The sequence below is a fragment of the Chamaea fasciata genome, unplaced genomic scaffold (assembly GCF_029207755.1).
Source record: "Chamaea fasciata isolate MVZ Bird 193981 ecotype frontalis unplaced genomic scaffold, bChaFas1.0.hap1 SCAF_3, whole genome shotgun sequence".
NCBI lineage: Eukaryota > Metazoa > Chordata > Aves > Passeriformes > Sylviidae > Chamaea > Chamaea fasciata.
Genome location: NW_027094088.1, coordinates 92,590,284 through 92,607,302, shown reverse-complemented (window position 1 = coordinate 92,607,302; position 17,019 = coordinate 92,590,284). Strand labels below are relative to the sequence as shown.

The 17,019-nt window shown below is 35.1% G+C and overlaps 1 protein-coding gene across 1 annotated transcript in view; it reads right to left on the bottom strand.

The window, feature by feature from the left end:
* CSMD1 (CUB and Sushi multiple domains 1) overlaps window positions 1-17,019 on the bottom strand; it is a 1,082,532-nt gene that overhangs the window by 43,890 nt on the left and 1,021,623 nt on the right. Inside the window, exons 52-54 of the mRNA XM_066179810.1 lie at window positions 14,825-14,998; window positions 7,573-7,746; window positions 7,098-7,271 (exon numbers count right to left, since the gene is read on the bottom strand). Of these exons, the coding sequence (XP_066035907.1) occupies window positions 7,098-7,271; window positions 7,573-7,746; window positions 14,825-14,998 (522 nt within the window). The remainder of the gene's footprint in view (window positions 1-7,097; window positions 7,272-7,572; window positions 7,747-14,824; window positions 14,999-17,019) is intronic.

The window sequence follows — 17,019 nt, the reverse complement described above, 5'->3', positions numbered from 1 at the left end:
AGTTGAGATCATTAACATAAAAAAATCAAATATAAGTGCTTCAAATTAAATCTTTGGTTTAACGGGTAAAGGTGCCAAGTTTGCTTATGGAAAGTCAGTATTAGAAACTAAAAGGAACTTTGTTTCATGAAGATACACTGGCCCAAAGCTACCCAAAAGCAATTCTAACTGAACTATTTTTGCAAGTCAGTAGGGAGAACAGAAAAAGTTAATTCTCCATGCATACCAGGAATATGGAATGTTCAAGGAATATACTGCAGTCCCGAAGTATCAATTTTTCTGTGTGATAGAGTTTTCACTCCAATACCAGTAGTATCTCTTTAGACAGCTCAGTGATGAATGAAACACAAAACAGTCAGCAAATGCTTAATTTAAGCATGAGCTCTGTGAACAAAATTCTTGCATCATACATGAAGTCTTATCAAATGATTATGCAAGAGAATATGATCTCTCAAGCTAAAAAGTAACCACAATTATGCCTGCAGTGCCACTTAAGATCAGCTATCAGTTTTTAAATATATATACAAGTGTGCTGTTGCTAAGAAGAGCTGCAGTAAGGAGTACTTTAGAAAAGAATTTGAGTTGGCTGGCATACAGAACTAAGGCAGTATTTTCCCCAGTTGCCTTTCACCCTGGGGACTCAATTGTAAATCACAGTGAGAGTAGACGGAGATTGTATTTTCTCAATGACACCTGTCAAGAGTTGCATGGGAAATGAATTCTGTCAGTCTTGGTTTAGTCTTCTGAGAAAAGCTAGAGAATAGTCCAAGTCTACCCTGATAACTTTGGAACCTCACACTTAGTAGATTCAAACCCTTGAGGACAAAGAAGTTAAAAGACCATGTCAGAATCCTGTAGGGAAGCTTTCTTTTAAAAAGTTGAATGATCATCAAAAAGTACATCATTCACAGTATTTAGTTTCTTGTTCTCACTCACTTTTTTTTTTTCTTGACAGAAATAAGCTTCTTTTATAAATTTTCATATATAATCAACAGAATTTTTAATAATTTTTATGTGAAAAGTATTCCATTAATGTTGGTACCAAGAATATGTTTAGGGCCTGACACTCTAGAGTGAATAAAGAGTAGAGAATTCACTCTGTTTTTATGACAGGTTTTTAAAAATGCTTCTATAAAAAGAAAGAAAGCTCTGCTTGTGAAAGCATGATGACAAAACTGCCAATAAATGGAATTTTAGTAAAGGTCAATGCAAAGTCAAAAATAAACAAGAATGAAAACTTCTCATATTTTACCAGGTATCACAACAGCAAATTGACCAAAAAGATAAAGTACTTACCTGTTATTTTTCTATCGTTTTCTCCATATGCAGAATTCATTTTTGGGCATCTATGTACTACTAGTATTAAAACAATAGCTTTTGTCAGACTAGTACAAACTCTGGGATCATGACTTAAAGTCTTTTCCTTACGATTCTCTTTTAACCTGAGCATTGTTTTTCACTTGGATAAGGAACTCTTCAGTTGCCACAAAAGACGTTCCTACTACCTTTTGAAGTGTCTTTGCCTGATCTCCAGGCTCGTTTCACTCCAGAGAGGGGCATCTCTGCCAGGTTAGGTAAATATCTCAGACACCATATGGCATCTCCCATGGCGCCTCACCTCCTTACTTAGGAAACTTACTCAAGTGCAAGTTATCCTTCTGAAGAATTTCAACATGCTACCAAAGATGAACAGACTAGGTACATCTATTTATTTAAATATAAATAAGTCACAACAAAGGCCTCTGACTTTGGAAAAAACAAAACTGAACGAAATGCATTCCTCAGTTTATACAGATCCTTGACTCCACCATAGATGGAAAACAGCTTAAATTCAGAGATGCTTTATCTTTGGATGAGAAGAATTGGTCACCAGTCTCAATCTCTCCCACCTTTCTAGCTGCCATCAGAAAGGTTATTTTTCTTGTCAGTAAAGGTGTGGAACATACTACCACTGGTTCAAATGACATAGGCACTAAAGAGAGCACAATAAAATTAGAAATTCTTTGTAGATACCAGATTCCTGATCAGACATAAAAGCCTTATTTAACTTTTCAAGAATCTATGAGCAATGAGGTAAAGAAAGATTAACCTTTTAAGTTAGAAAGTCAGCACAGACACACTATAAATACAGACCTGAGTTCTTTATTACTAACAAATACCTGGACTTACTGATTATGACTGGAGAATTTGAGCTAACTCAAACCTCTGCAACTTAGCCAAATGGATCTTTCCATTGAAATGTTTCTGGTCTTAAGAAATACATTTCTAGCAGGATAAAAGATCATAAATCTTATTTACAAAAAGATAAAAGGAATTCTGAGGGTAATAGTAGCAAAGGATATCCACTTCTCCTGGTACAGATTATGCATATGACTCTGCCTTAATATAGGCAGAAAGTATGGTGTTAAATTCAGCAGTTCTTGCTTCAAGCATAATATATGGAAAAATGACCTGCAGTGCAATCAGGAGTGTAGAGCCCTGACAAGACCATCTGATTCAGTTCTCAGTTTGGTGGTTAGGAGTTATTATGAAAAGTAGAAAGCATGGAGATTGGCTTTCTGTGCTTCCAAAGACTAAATGGAAAATGGTTCTAAACTGTTAACAGAAAAAAAAAAAAAATCCAGTGAACATACTTGGCTTAGGATTTAATATAGTCATAACTACTTCTGGGGTAGCACATCCAGGTTGCACCAAGCTCTACTCTGGCAGGTTTGCAGCAGAGAATAGAGATCTCGGTATTGTAATTTTTCTGATGCCACTTGGTTCCAATTTAAAGGCAATTAAACCAACTACTTTACCTGTTCCATATCAACTAAATAGAAGTAAAGATAGAGTCCATGTGGAAAATTACAAATGATGAATTTAAAGTCATACTTCAGAGACTGTCACATTCCAGAAAAGGTTATCGCCAATCTTTAGAAAATACTAAATACATTGAAAGGAATAAATATATATTTTTAAACACATATTAATATTTAAATAATTCAAAAATGTAGGTTTCTATCTCATGAAGTACCTGAACATGGCAACTTGTCATTTTTTTTTTACTTGTGACAGGAACAGTGGGAATATAGCTTTTTCAAGGCATGGGTATTTTAAGAATTACATTACCTCAGAACCCAGGTCCAAATCAAATACTAAAAAATATGTAGATTTTAAGAGATAAAAGCTCTTACTTGCTGACCCAAAACAGTTAACCAGAGCAGATAAAGACATTCTGGAGTAGGGAGAAATAACATTGCAAATCAATTCAGTACTTGTAGTGCATTTAAGAAGTATGAAGATATTAAAATCCTTTTTTTTATACAAGTTTTTATCATATGGCTCTGAAATAGCAAATATGGTCTTTTGTGTCCATTACCTTTTTCTCAGCCCAAACCTCCCATTTAATTTCCTTATTAAATTTCCTGTCACTGATTACTTAGTTAACCTGCTATTGACACAACAGACAGAAGCAATGTATCATTCCAGAAGGGTGCCTAAGAACTGCTCCAGCTTTATTTTCTGAAAATATCAAGGTTTCCTATGCATAAATAACAGGTCAGTTTAAATACAAAATAAAATAAAATAAAATAAAATAAAATAAAATAAAATTCTACAATAGTTTCAAGCAGCAATTTTTAATTTGTAGTACTTACTGCACAGTCTCAGCCAAATGAAGCCAAGTTCATTATTGACTCAAGTGAACTCAGATGAAGTTTGAAAGAAAGGTCATATGTAAAATCTCGGTTGAATTAAATGATACAGGTTTGCCAGGAATCAATCCTTTCGCAGCAGGATATTTAAAGAGCTCGAAGTTTTACTTTATTTGTAAACAAATTCATAATCCGTTGCTAACAATGAACTTTAAAACAAAGGTTTTCCACCCATTAGATAAAAGACAATTTTAGAAGTAAAGGCTTATGTCAGAAAAGTGCTATCACTTGCTTTAGGTAAGTTCTAATCAATTCATTAAGACCAAATTTGACATAGGAATATAGTTGGTGTATATATATAGTCTTAAGCCACAAACTGTATACAAGAAAACTTGAACTTGGAAGTGGAAATTAAACAGCTTGCCAAGGGCTTTGTCCAGTTAGATTTTGAATAGCTACTAGAAAAAAAAAAAAAAAAAGAAAAAGAAAATCCACAATGTCTCTGGGAAATTTATTCAGGTGTTTTGCCACCCTCATATTTAAAAAGCTTTTTCTTATGTTTGTTTTGTACCCTTTTCATCATGTACTTTCAGTGAGCACCACTGAGAAGTCTGGCCCTCTTATTTTACACTGTGCCTTAGATAAGTATATGTAGTGATGTGTTTTTCAGTTTTGTTTGTTTAATGTATGTTTAAATGGTTTGTTCCACTTAAAAGTTCCTCCCTATTTGGTTTATCCTAAGTTTGGTTATGTGTCAATCTTGTGTTCCTCTACCCCTGGCACCTGTCAGTCTCCTCAGGGCCTCTCCCTGTGTCTGGCAAGTTCCAGGGAGAGCGTCCAGTGACAGGCCAGGTTCCGAGGGGTTCCCTCCTTCCCCTCCAAAGCTGGTCCCTGAAGAAGTCCCCCACCTGCAGAGCCACTCCCAGACCTATTCCTATTGGATCCTTCCCTTCTCCTTCCCCCTTCCCTACCCCCCAATAAAACCTGTTGTCACAGGGCTGTCTGTGCTCTGCTGAGGCAGACTCTCTGGAGGTGAGGTTGCTCCTTGCGGGGCACCAATTAACTTCAGTGGCAGACCCCTCATCAGAGTCCTCTCTTTATTCCCTTGCCTTCATCGCGCTGTACCAACGCTTGGACCCACTGGATCGGCTCGCTTGGCCAGCCTACTGAGCTGTACCGGACTTGTCGCTGGTGCCAGGGCTAGCCAGGGCAGGCTGGGAAGAAAATCCCCAGGGAAGGCAATGTGACAAGTATAGATATCAGCAATGTTCCCCTGAGCCTTCTCTCCCCTAAGCTGAACAACCCCAATTCTCAGTCTCTCTTCAAATCAGAGGTGAATCCTGAGAAAAGTTTGTTTCTCTGAAGATATATTTAGGAAAGGGCAGAACACACCAGAGAGAGGAGGCCACAAACACACACATGCACACACTAGTGAGAATTAAAAAAGGAACACTGAGTTTAGAAAAGGCAGTGCAAGAGGGAGTAGATACCCTCTTCAGCCTGTGGAGAACACACACCAGAGAAGAGAAGTGAGAAAGAACAGCAGAGAGAAGTTGCTACATACAAGCTGCAAGGTCAACCCACCACTCTAACCTAAAATAGGAAACAATACCAATTATCAAGGCAATTATGTTACAACACTTTAAATTTTCATATAATTGAAATAAGAATCCCCCACATATCTAGATCAGAGATGTATGTACTAGGAGAATTGTACAGAACTACTCTAACACAGATATGTTTTAGCTGAAGTGGATATTGAACATTTCCTTTACAGTAAAACTAAATATCTTCTGGTGCGCAAATACATTTGCAACAGTTATTGTTACTTTAGACAGTATATTCCTCTCCAGAAGGAGATGTTTCTAGGAAAAATTGCAAACTTCCTGACAACTTTTTCAAACCCTTTGAATCAATTAAACTTGGTCACAGAGGTGAGCAGCTACAGTGTTATCATGATTAGCAGCAAAACGTTCTGGCTTGTAGCATGGTGCATGGAGAAGGTGACGAAATTAGGTGGATCTCTGCAGTTCACGATGGAAGAGATACAAGACAGTCACTGAAAAATATATCTTGCAACAGAGAAAGAAATACTAAGCAAAGAGAAGAATGAAGTGAAGAAACACTGAGTGAATGACAAAAGTCCATAATCATGCTACCTGCATGAGAATACACAGAACTCTGGATACTCAACTAGGAGAACTCTGGGCCACTCCATTCTGGTAGGAGTTTACCATTCTTAAATGAATGGATCTTGGCAGAGCTGCATCTATAATACTCACTCCTTTCAGAAAACCAATCTCTCTAAACAAGATTTCAGACCATAAATTGGCCTGGATCAAACTCAAATTCATGTGAATAAATTTAAAAAGAACAACAAAAGTAGACAGGAGAGACAACTGAGATATTGTTGTAGTAACTGCAGGCATCCTAATTCTTATGTTCTTTTTTAAAAATCTTCTCAGTCTTTGCATTGTTTTTCCTTGCTTTCATTTCAATTTCCTTGCTTTCCTTTAAATAAATGTAATGGAGTTCAATGTAAATAGCTGAGTAACTCAGCTCATAAATGGGGTTGAACTTCAGTCAAGCTATTCTATTTCTGTCTCTGACAGTCAAACAGAACAGATTCTGATTGCAACTACAGTATAAATGAAAAAGTATGTGTTTCCAACAAATAAAACCTTAAATGCCTCCCAGATGAGACAGACAAGTTTTTTCTCTTAGGTCTAGCAAAACAAAACAATATAAAACGGAAAGAATACATGAGCCTAAATAGGAACAGTTTGCTAATTCTTGTTTCTCGGTTCCAATAATTACGTTGTTATGTTAGTTAACTCATTTGAATAAATTCTGAGGGTAGTGACTGAGGGAATTACCATCTCTTTATTGTTTTAATGGAAATGAAAGATCTAATTCCACACACACTGAGCCTGGAATTGCATCAGCTATCTCTGAAATGTTTTGATGAGCTAATCACCAAAGATAATTATTATTCTTAGAAACAACAGTTGTAATACAAGAAGATTTTTAATAAACCAACAGGTGGAGATAATAAAGGTACAATAGTCAAAGTTCAGTTCTTATTACATGATTTTTAGTTCCAATGTTGTATCCTTAGAATGACTTTGCTGCCTGAAATATCCTTTTTCCACAAAAGACAAGACACAAAGAACAAAGAGCACAGTACTTACACTGTTTTAACATTTTTCTAGTGAAAGAAAATACCCAAGAAAAGCTTAGTAACCATTGCATTTCTGGAGAAATTTTTTGTGTTCTATTTCTTTGTATGTTCCATAGCAGACATAACCATCATAATCTTTCCAGACAGTAAGCATTTTTTAATTTGTTTTTGGTTTACATATTTGGAAATTAGCACTGTTATTAACATTTGTAAATGGACCCCGATAATTCCAGCTTTGGATATGATCACATCAACATTTGTAGGCAGGGTAAAACTCTTACCTCGGCAGTTGGGTAAAGGACTACTCCACTGCCCATTGCTTCGACACTGTGCTCGAGAAGCACCCTGAAGTAAGTATCCAGTGTGGCAGGTAAAATTCACCACATCATTTAAATTGAATTCACTGCCATTAGTCATTCCATGAGTTGGATTCCCAGGATGTCCACATGTGATTGCTGTTGGAAGAAAAATAGGCAGGTTAGCATCTAAAGAGAAAGTGATAGACCAAGTTGCTATTCAAACCCCTTCAGTGTCTACGCCATCCTGTTTCTGAAACAACAGAAAACAGGAGTTACTGAAAATATTAACAAGTCTGTGCTAGGTTAGAAACTGGATCATAGCAACCCCTGTAATTGACAATTGGTCCAATAAATATCTGATCTGAATCCAAACACTTTTGAATATCCAGCCCACTGTTAATATTCAATTATGTTTAAAATAGTAGCAACAATTAAATGAAAAATTAATTGTACTTACGGACACAAACAGGTGTTTGTCCAGACCACTTGTGGTCCTGTAGGCAAATTCTGACAGATGTACCAACTAGTCGAAAGCCAGGATTACACTGGTAGACCACAGTGTCGCGATAACTGAAACCATCTCCACTAATATGACCATTCACAATTGGGTCTGGAGAGCCACAGTGACCAGCTACAATAAAAGAACAACTTATCAAAAATGTGTATTTTTATAAGACTTGCCAAAATTTACAAGAAAAAAACACCAAAATTTAACTTTCTTTTCAATAAACAATATATTTAGAGTCAACTACTACACTGTGTAGAAAAAGTTCTCAAGTATAAAACCCACGGATGATATTTCTTCTACTTTGAAGAAGAAAATCATGAATTAGAGAAATGAGAATTCTATTACGAAATAATAGTATGGGTTTGAGAGTTAAAGACCTCACACTTCTGTGAGAAAAAAGGCAACCTTTTTAAGGCACTTCATCATAATAAAAGTAGAAGTGGGATATTTTTATTGGTACTGACAAAATTACAAAGCAATATAAAAAAGAGCTTATGGTAATTTTGACATGAATATGAATTTATAAACATTTTCTAGGTAGAAGGCATGAACAAGAAGGAATGTCAGACAGCACTGTTTCCTCCTTATTTCAGCTGCTGTTAAAGCATTACAAAATCCATTATTCCAGGATAATAGCAGTCTTGGCAGTGAGGAAGCCAAGTAATGATTTAATTCATTCTGGGTTCTTCATTCTATTTGAAAACAGAGTTGCTGAGCAAAAAACTATTTCTCTTTACTGATTAAGGAAGAGAAAGAAGATTGGGTTTTTTTTATTGTGGTGACACTGATTAATTACAACTGCAGTAATTTCATCTGAAACTGTGCTAAATCCTCATTTTGAGAGGTGAAGGCTGGGACCTAAGGCTCAAAACTGCAGCTACAATGGGTTGTGTGTGTGTGACTGCTTCTGTTTCATGCAGGCTGTATCCGTCAACAGCAACTTGTTTGTAACTTCTCTTCAGGATTCAATCTCCTTTATAATAGAGCCCCTTTATTATGTTAGACATTATATTTCATTCACACCTAATGGCTCCTCTAAAACATTAGACGGATAAAACATGCACCGCTTGATTAGGTTTTTCATACACACAGGATTATTATAAAAATCCTAATTGTAGGATTTCTGATGCATCTAAGAAGACATTGTGTTATTATTCTGCAAATTTGTGGGAGGAAGCATGAATGCAAGCTTTTCACTAGTTATGCAGCTACTTTTCCCCTTACAACAGAGAATATGGCAGCAGAGGACATTGAAAGCATATTTTTCTCCATGAAATATGCCATGAAATAATTTATCTTATTGTTCTCAGTCCAGATTAGTAATATGATCCCTTTTACCCTTCTCTCTCCTCCAACTTTGTCTAAAACCTACTCCAGGCCCTGGCCCCTTAATGGGTCCTTCCCCCTGAACTTGCTTCATTTTGCAATATCTCTCTTGTATGGTGGAGGACACAAAAAACTACACGCAATTTTCCACATGAGTGCTGAAGAGGAAATAATAACCATGACCTGCTGACTGCAGTGGTGCTCATACACTCCATATCCAATCTCTGATTTTTTACTTCAAGGCCACACTTTTAACTCTTAGTCAGCCTCTCCATTCAGTCACCTGTGTGCTTACTGTAAAGCTTGTTTTTACCCAGTCAGTTTAAGAGAACTCACAAATGACATCATTCAAGGAAAAGTACAGTATTCTGTATTTGTCTTGCTTGAACTTTATGAGCTTCCTGTTGGCCCATTCCTCCAGAATCTAAATGTCCCTCTGTCAAGCAGTACTACAATCCACACTTCAACTCTTCTCCCATCATTTCATGTCACCCTCAAATGTGCTGCAGCTGCATCCCGATTTGTTATCTAAGTGACCAGCAGAGGTTGGATTGTTTGGGCCTTTTTGTTCATCCTAGTATCCACTGGCTCCTAGTCACACTTCCAATCAAGAAAAAATACCCTTAGAGTTTTCTTGGCTCAATTAGTTTACCACCCATTTTTCAGGTCCCCAATCCAGTCCCTGTCGTCTCAATTTGGCTACAAGGATACACAGGAAGACTGTTTCAAAAGTTTTGCTACACCACGGAGTGAAAGAAATCTACTGCTGAAATCTACATCTCATGAGACAGTCACTGGAAAAGGCAGTAAGTTTATCAAGGTTTGCTTTTGATTGTTCCATCCTGTCTGTTCCCTGTTACCTTATTTTCCCTATGCTAAAAATTAGTTCCTAATATTTTCACCCTATTTTTTTCCAGGGAGTGAGGTAAAATAGAAAGGAATACATTAAGGTTTTCTAAATTTTCTAGATCTAAATAGTGAAGAATTAAAAAGCAGTAGCTGCATAGAAGACAAACACAGTACCACAGAGAATTTCAAGAAGAAAGATAGATGAAATGTGCCACCTTGCATAAAGAAAAATATTATGCACTTTCTCTTAAATAGGGATTTAACAAGTTGCTGGACTTATTATGTGAGTCATTTCATTTACTGATCATTCCACCTACTGTATTTAATGATTTTTTTCAGGGATTTTTGACTCATTTAAATTAACTATTCCAACATATTAAGAACTGAAAGTGCACTGCAATGACACAAAATGTATGTAATTTTCTCATCAAATAAAATTAAAGAAAATTAAGAAGGCTGTGAGGGGATTTTTTTAGTAAAATATGACCTCAAGTATTTAGAAAATTGTTCATATGCATCAAGGTTGGTTCAGCAGTTTTATTCTGAAACACCTGGAAAGCAAGATAGAAATAATTCTATTTTATTTTAATAAGAATTTCAAATATAAGCCAATATCATAATATTATACTGCAATTTATCTATGAGTTATCAACTAAAGGATTAGATATCTTTTCACAACGAAAGTCAACAGCAGCATATTTTCATACTGATAAATCTAAGGCATTATATATATATCATATAATTATAAGATGGAATAGAGTAGGTTATATTTAACTTTAGATTTTAAACATGTCCTTGACTTGTTTACATGTAATTTTGCACCTGAAAGACCTAAAAAGACAGGGAAAAATATCTTTTAAGGAAAACACACTGATCCATAATTAAGTACCACTGATTTTGCAGATAGAGTTAGGCAAATTTAAATTCTTCCAATTAAGTTCTTCAAATTTAATTCTTCTAATTTAATTTTAATTCTTCCAATTTCTTCCCTATGCCCTATATGAACCTATGGTTAGCCATACACACAAAGCACACATAAAAGCACATAGGTTTTGTGACATAGTTGCAAATATTCTTGAAAGGAAAAAAGGGAAAGAGAAATATTTTCAATGGTGTAAGTGAGTGAAATTGAAAGAAATCTTGCCTAACAATTCATATTTATGCTTCTACAATGAATAAAAAATACATGTAATCCTAACAAACTGAAGACTTAGGTCTTATATTCAGCCTTAGACTCATTAACTGCAGTCCTTGATTTTAGCTTTCCTTAGTGACAAATAATAAGGAATTGACAAACCTGTTCCTAATATACAGAAATTAGTGTACTCATTTAACCTGAAATCATCAATTAATTCTACACATATCAGTGGGTAACATAAAGTGATATTTATTTCCATCTATAGGTGTCTTGAAAATTATATTCATGTAGGTACAGTGTAGATAAAAAGCATCTCTAACTCATTATAATTCCTTTGAAATGGAAAGACTCATTCAGAGCTCCCTGGGTGTTTGCCTTCTGATTTTCACAGGCTTCAGGTAATTTTTAAAAGCACCTCTGAAATAAATTTGGGGCATGTTGTCCTTGAAATTTAGGAATATTCAACTAGCAGTATTCACATCATCTAGGTTTAAAATTTACGAATTTACCTTTCCTGAATTTCTCTCTGGAGGAGCCTACATAGTTCCATTGACCTTGGATTGTATTCTTAATTGCATCTAAATTAAGTATCTGAAGAACATGGTATTAATAAGCCTTATGTGAAAGAGAGACAGGAAGGGGCTTAGTGGCAGAAATAAAATTTTCTGCAGCATGCATGAAGTAACTCAAATTTAGACTTTAACACTCAAATGTGTGTACTGTTTTTAGTACTATAGAGCCTGTCTGATTTTGAAATAGCAAACACTAAGTGGTGATTAACCTGCCAGCTCTAAATGTTATCTTTTTAATCTGATGAGGTGGATCCATGCATTTAACAGTTCTAAGCATAGGGCTTCATTCAACAATGAAATCAATCAAAAAGGAGCTAAAGTTCATCTAAGTTTTTAGAAAAAGAATTGGGAAGTATCATAAAGGAAGCAATGCTTTTACTGCAGTAATGGTTCCTGCAAGAGGTCCTGTGTTCATTACATGTAGGAATAGATCTGTAAAAAAACATTAAAATGCAGAATAGTCAGGCGGGGAAAAATAAAAAGTTATTAGCTATAAGGAGATAATAGTAATCAATACCAATTTCAATGGACATTTGTAAAAAAACTGAATTAGACAAAACCCAGCACCAAATTACTCCTGGAGAAGAAAAGGATGACTTCATACAAATGAAGTTAAATCTGCATATAGACACAGTCTTTCCTAAATATTAGATCAAATAAACTTACTAACTTTTTCCCAAAGGGTTAAAAGATTCACTAGGTATCATTTCTAAACAGACTTGCAGAATAATGTGGTATTGTTCTCTCTCTATATATAAAGTATAGATTGTTAAATATATATATGCATTTTAAGTCCTGTACTGAAAATTATTCTCCATCTCTACATTATTTGAATCTAAACTCATGACTACAATAGACAGTTAATCTTCTGAGGAGTTCAGTGTAAACGTTAATTCTCAATAGCCAGAATAGAAAAAAACCTCTTTTCCAGCCTTTCATAGGCAAGAGTGATTTATAATACAAACAAAATCCATTGAGAATTGTGTATTGTTGAGTTTGCATATGTTGGCAGCCAAATTATCCTGCATACAGCCTTTCAAAAGAGAAAAGAAGTACATAAGTACTAAATACTGTTATTATTGATCAGATTATGAAGTAGTATTTCAGGTTATTCAAAATGAATTCATACTAATTCATATTGTTATGCTTGAATTCATTACATGCAGGTGCCAGGCAATACCCTGGTGATGCATGGTGTAACACACTGGAAAAACCTACAGGGATAATTGCTCTCTTTTTTTGCGATAGAGTTTGCATGTTTGGAACAGAAGAAAGGGCTGTGTAAAACACTCTTACACACACAAGTTTTGGGCTGTTGGATCTCCACAGTTCCAATGTATCTAAATGTCAGTCAGCCTCAGCCCAAGGATATAACCTGAGACCAAAAGATGTCTGAGGTGTTTCTAGATACAAACCTTCTGTACACTTCCACTGTGGAACTGATGAACTTACGCATGTGAAAAAGTAATGCTGAATCACAGCAATCCCCTAAGCAGCACTCAGTGCAATCTTTTTCCTCAGTAAAAAAAAAGTTTATTTTAATTCTTTTCTGCTCTAAATACCAAAAGAAGTGTACTCTGCCTATGCCTATATCCTATGCTTACGCTATCCTATGCTTATTTCCCGCATCAGAATGACATCTTTCTTTATACAGCATATTTTAAATTTAACAATAAGGTGTTAAAATATATCAAGCCAGAGAAGTGTTCTTCATTTTCATAAAATTTTCCAGAAACAACTGCATCTTGCTGGGAAGTCACTAATAAATGAACTGACATTTAGAAATTACGTTAGTTTTATGAGACAATAGTCACTATTTTTGATCACTCCAGTTCTTAAGAGACCACATACTATAAAACTATATTCAAAAAATTGAACTACAAACATTCCTGTTGCAAAATGAAGGAGTCAATCATAATGGACCACTATGAAATCTTACTCCTGCTCTGAATTACATGATTCTGTACTACTTTTTTTTTTTGATAATATTCTGTCTTAATTTTTCCTTCTGCTGCAGCCTAGTATCTGTGAGAAATTGAGATGTCAATGGTTAATGGCTCAAACATTGCTAAGATCACTGTAGGACTTTGCCCACTATGGCAAGCTGTATAAAGAAGCCATTGCTCATGTGCAGTCACCAAACCTCCCCCCCCATACCAAACAAACCTCTGTGAATTCCCGGAAATCAGGACATAAAGTTAATCCATCTGAAATAAACTTGAGATAAGATAAAGGTGATTCTATTGCCCAGTGATCTCAGGTCAAAGAAGTAAACAAGCCTGGGGAGAAGAGTGTATCCATGAGGAAAGTCAACTCAGCAAATGTGCTAAAAATTAGCTCTGTCTGGGTCCAGCACAGGCAGGTCATGGTCCACAGACTCATTTCTGAGGCCTTCCACTAGGGGACTGCACATGATCATCTACAGTATTGCATCAGATCCACTGTAAAACTCCACCACCACCCAGGAGAGGTGCTTGGACATCTCCATGTATACCTGAATATAAAGATAAGCATGGAACACTTTGTGTCCCTCTAAAATGACATACTGAGGCAGCAGAGAAGAAAAATGCCTTTCATGTGAGGTTGAGGTCTGACAAGAAAAGCAGAATTCCTCCTTTCCTGAGAGAAACAGAGTACATTCCACTATAAGGCAAGAAGAAAATCTGCAAAATGAGGATAGACAAAGCAAATAACAGATTCCAGAAATAAATATCCTGTTCACAACCAAGAATAAACCCACTGCCGAGCCTCAAATGCTACTCAAAAAGAGAGGGTTTTTCTTATGCCTGTATTAGGAATGTGGATCAATACGAGTGGATCTGAAGAGAGCAAGAGTTGGGGTGAGAATTAATGTCCAAAGTATATAAATCTCAGGGTTTGAAAGAGTCTTGGTTTTTCTTCACTTTTGACTGCCTCTTGTTTGCTTCTCCTGACTGAATGGTCAATATGCTGAATACTCAATTGTATTTGGAACGCATCAGGAATAGTCCTAACTGAAGATTCTCTTGACGCTTAATTTCATCACACACCCTGCTCCACAAAGAAAAACACTGTGAATGTGAGCGATTATTTAAGTCACTTAAAAATCATACTGATTGGAATAGCATTACAACAACATAAAAGGTAACTTAATTTCTAAATAAATTATATCTACTAGTAGAATAGCACAAAATCATACTAAGTACATAATATTTCCATATTTAAGGTATCTTTATTTCCCATTGATTAAAAAATATTGCTTGACAAGAGCTGAATTACACTTCTTGATACTGTTTCAGACAAAGCAAAACAAAGAACAGAAATTTGGGGGTCTTACCTAGGCATTGGGTTTCAGTACCGCTCCAGAGACCATTTGCCAAGCACTCTCTCACATGAGAACCAACTAATGTGTATCCTGTGTTACAAGTGAATATTGCAGTAGCTCCATAGACTGTTAAGGTTCCAATCTTATTTCCATTTGGTGGAGATGGAAGACCACCACATGAGATAACTAGGAAAAAACCCAAAAGAAATAGAACATACTGAAATATGAAAATGCTTTTTATAATTTTTTGACTGGAAGACAGTATATCACTTCATGTTTTCTTAAAAAGTAAATGTAATAGGAATAAATACAAGAGTTGTATTCCATAGAAAGGGCTTAGAATTATGCTTGATTTGGCAACATAAGTTCTAAATCTAAAACTTCTTTGCGATACCTGCATATCTTGACAGAAGCCAATCCATATTTCTAGTTCTGAAACAAGGGAATTACATTAATTCCTGAGAAGGTTGTGGCTATATTCCATTTGTACATATCCATGGCTACTCTTCAAATACACTTTCCCTAGCTATTTTAAGTGTTGTGTCAGTTTAAAGGTACTATAAATCATTTTAACATTTAGTATTCTGAATTGTTATAAACTCTCTTTTTTCTTATTTCCCACCACTATTCATAAGCATATAGCATATATGATAATTTGCTCGCTAAAACAATAAATCATCCTGTTTTGCTAAAGACTATATTTGGCCAATTACCACAGAAACTTTTTGTGACATCAGCTGCAACCCACAGCTATTGCACACCACATGAAAAATTGTCTTTCAAGAATGTATCAAACTCTAATTTAATTAAAACCATTCTGTCATTTCTTTTGTTTCTAGAAAAGCATATCAATGATATTGCAATTTAAGATGCAGACCAATGTCTTCAAGAGCTTCAGCTGTCTTTTTGCTAGTAAAAATCATGTGTTTACTTTTGATAACATCTTGATCACAACTAAATTTCCTGTTTAAAATCCCAAGGCCCCACTCATATATTTTAAAATGTTCGCTATAGAAAACAAAATGGAATTGGTTAGAATTTGGATAAAGTCAAGTACCATCTACCATGCAGTTGACTAACTCAGTCATAATCAGAAAATATATGATCATAGTTTCTTATGAACATAATGTGCCCAGAGATGAGTAAGACTCGTTTTGACTATGATCAAGTTACATTAATGTAATTTGTGGATTAGGGTAACATTATAATTTCTAATTTTAATGCTGAATATTAATTACATTTATGTTAAAAAAAAATCAAACTCTCTTTGAAGAGTTTGACTTAATAGAATAAACTCATCTAAACATACTACAAATGCTTTATTGGCTTGAATTACAGGGACTACAGTTAAAAATACATATACTACATGAATAATTAACTATATCATGATTTTTAGGCATCTGTTTAGCATATTTTTAAAAAAAACCTTCCTAATTAAATTTCTCTTAATCCAGAATGACCTCTAATTTGAAGTTTTGCAATTCCTTTAGAGATACCACGGACAATTAGACATTGATAAATATAATCTAAACTCTTTATCATTAGTGTTTCAATTAGCTTTCCTACTGCTTCAAAAAAATAAACAGCTAGAATGTATATGTGTAATTTATCCTTAGCATTTGAGTGATACAGAGAAAGTAAACTGTAGACTCCACAAAAATACTGTGCAGTGTGTTTCTGGATCTTAATGATCCATCTTCAATAGAAATATTACTGAATATCTCTCGGGACATGAAGCTTGCTATAATTAAATCCTAATCAGTCTTCTAGCAGAGGGAAAAATAATGTACCTTTCTAATAAATTAACTAATATTTCTTCAATCAGCAACTCCATGTGTTTCTCTAGCAAATACTTTTCTTTCAGTTAAGTGCATCTAATGTGGATCACCCCATTTTCTACTCACATAAAATATCTATAATTGTAGAGGGTAGGCAAGAGCTATCTTTTCAAAGACTTGTCAGCAGCTGAACAGTAGCTGCATATTAGGCAACATATCAAAACTACATTTTTTAGTCTGTGTGCACAAGAAGAAAGGGACAGAATTGCAGTTAACAGAATTTAAAAAATAACATATTTTAAATGAAAAAGTTATGTTTTGGAGAAATTTATTAAGACTTTGGCACTGTAACCCTTGCAATCTGTATGATTCCACTGAGATTGCTAAGGTTCTCTAAAACTTTAAACATCCAAAATCAGGGGTGATGTA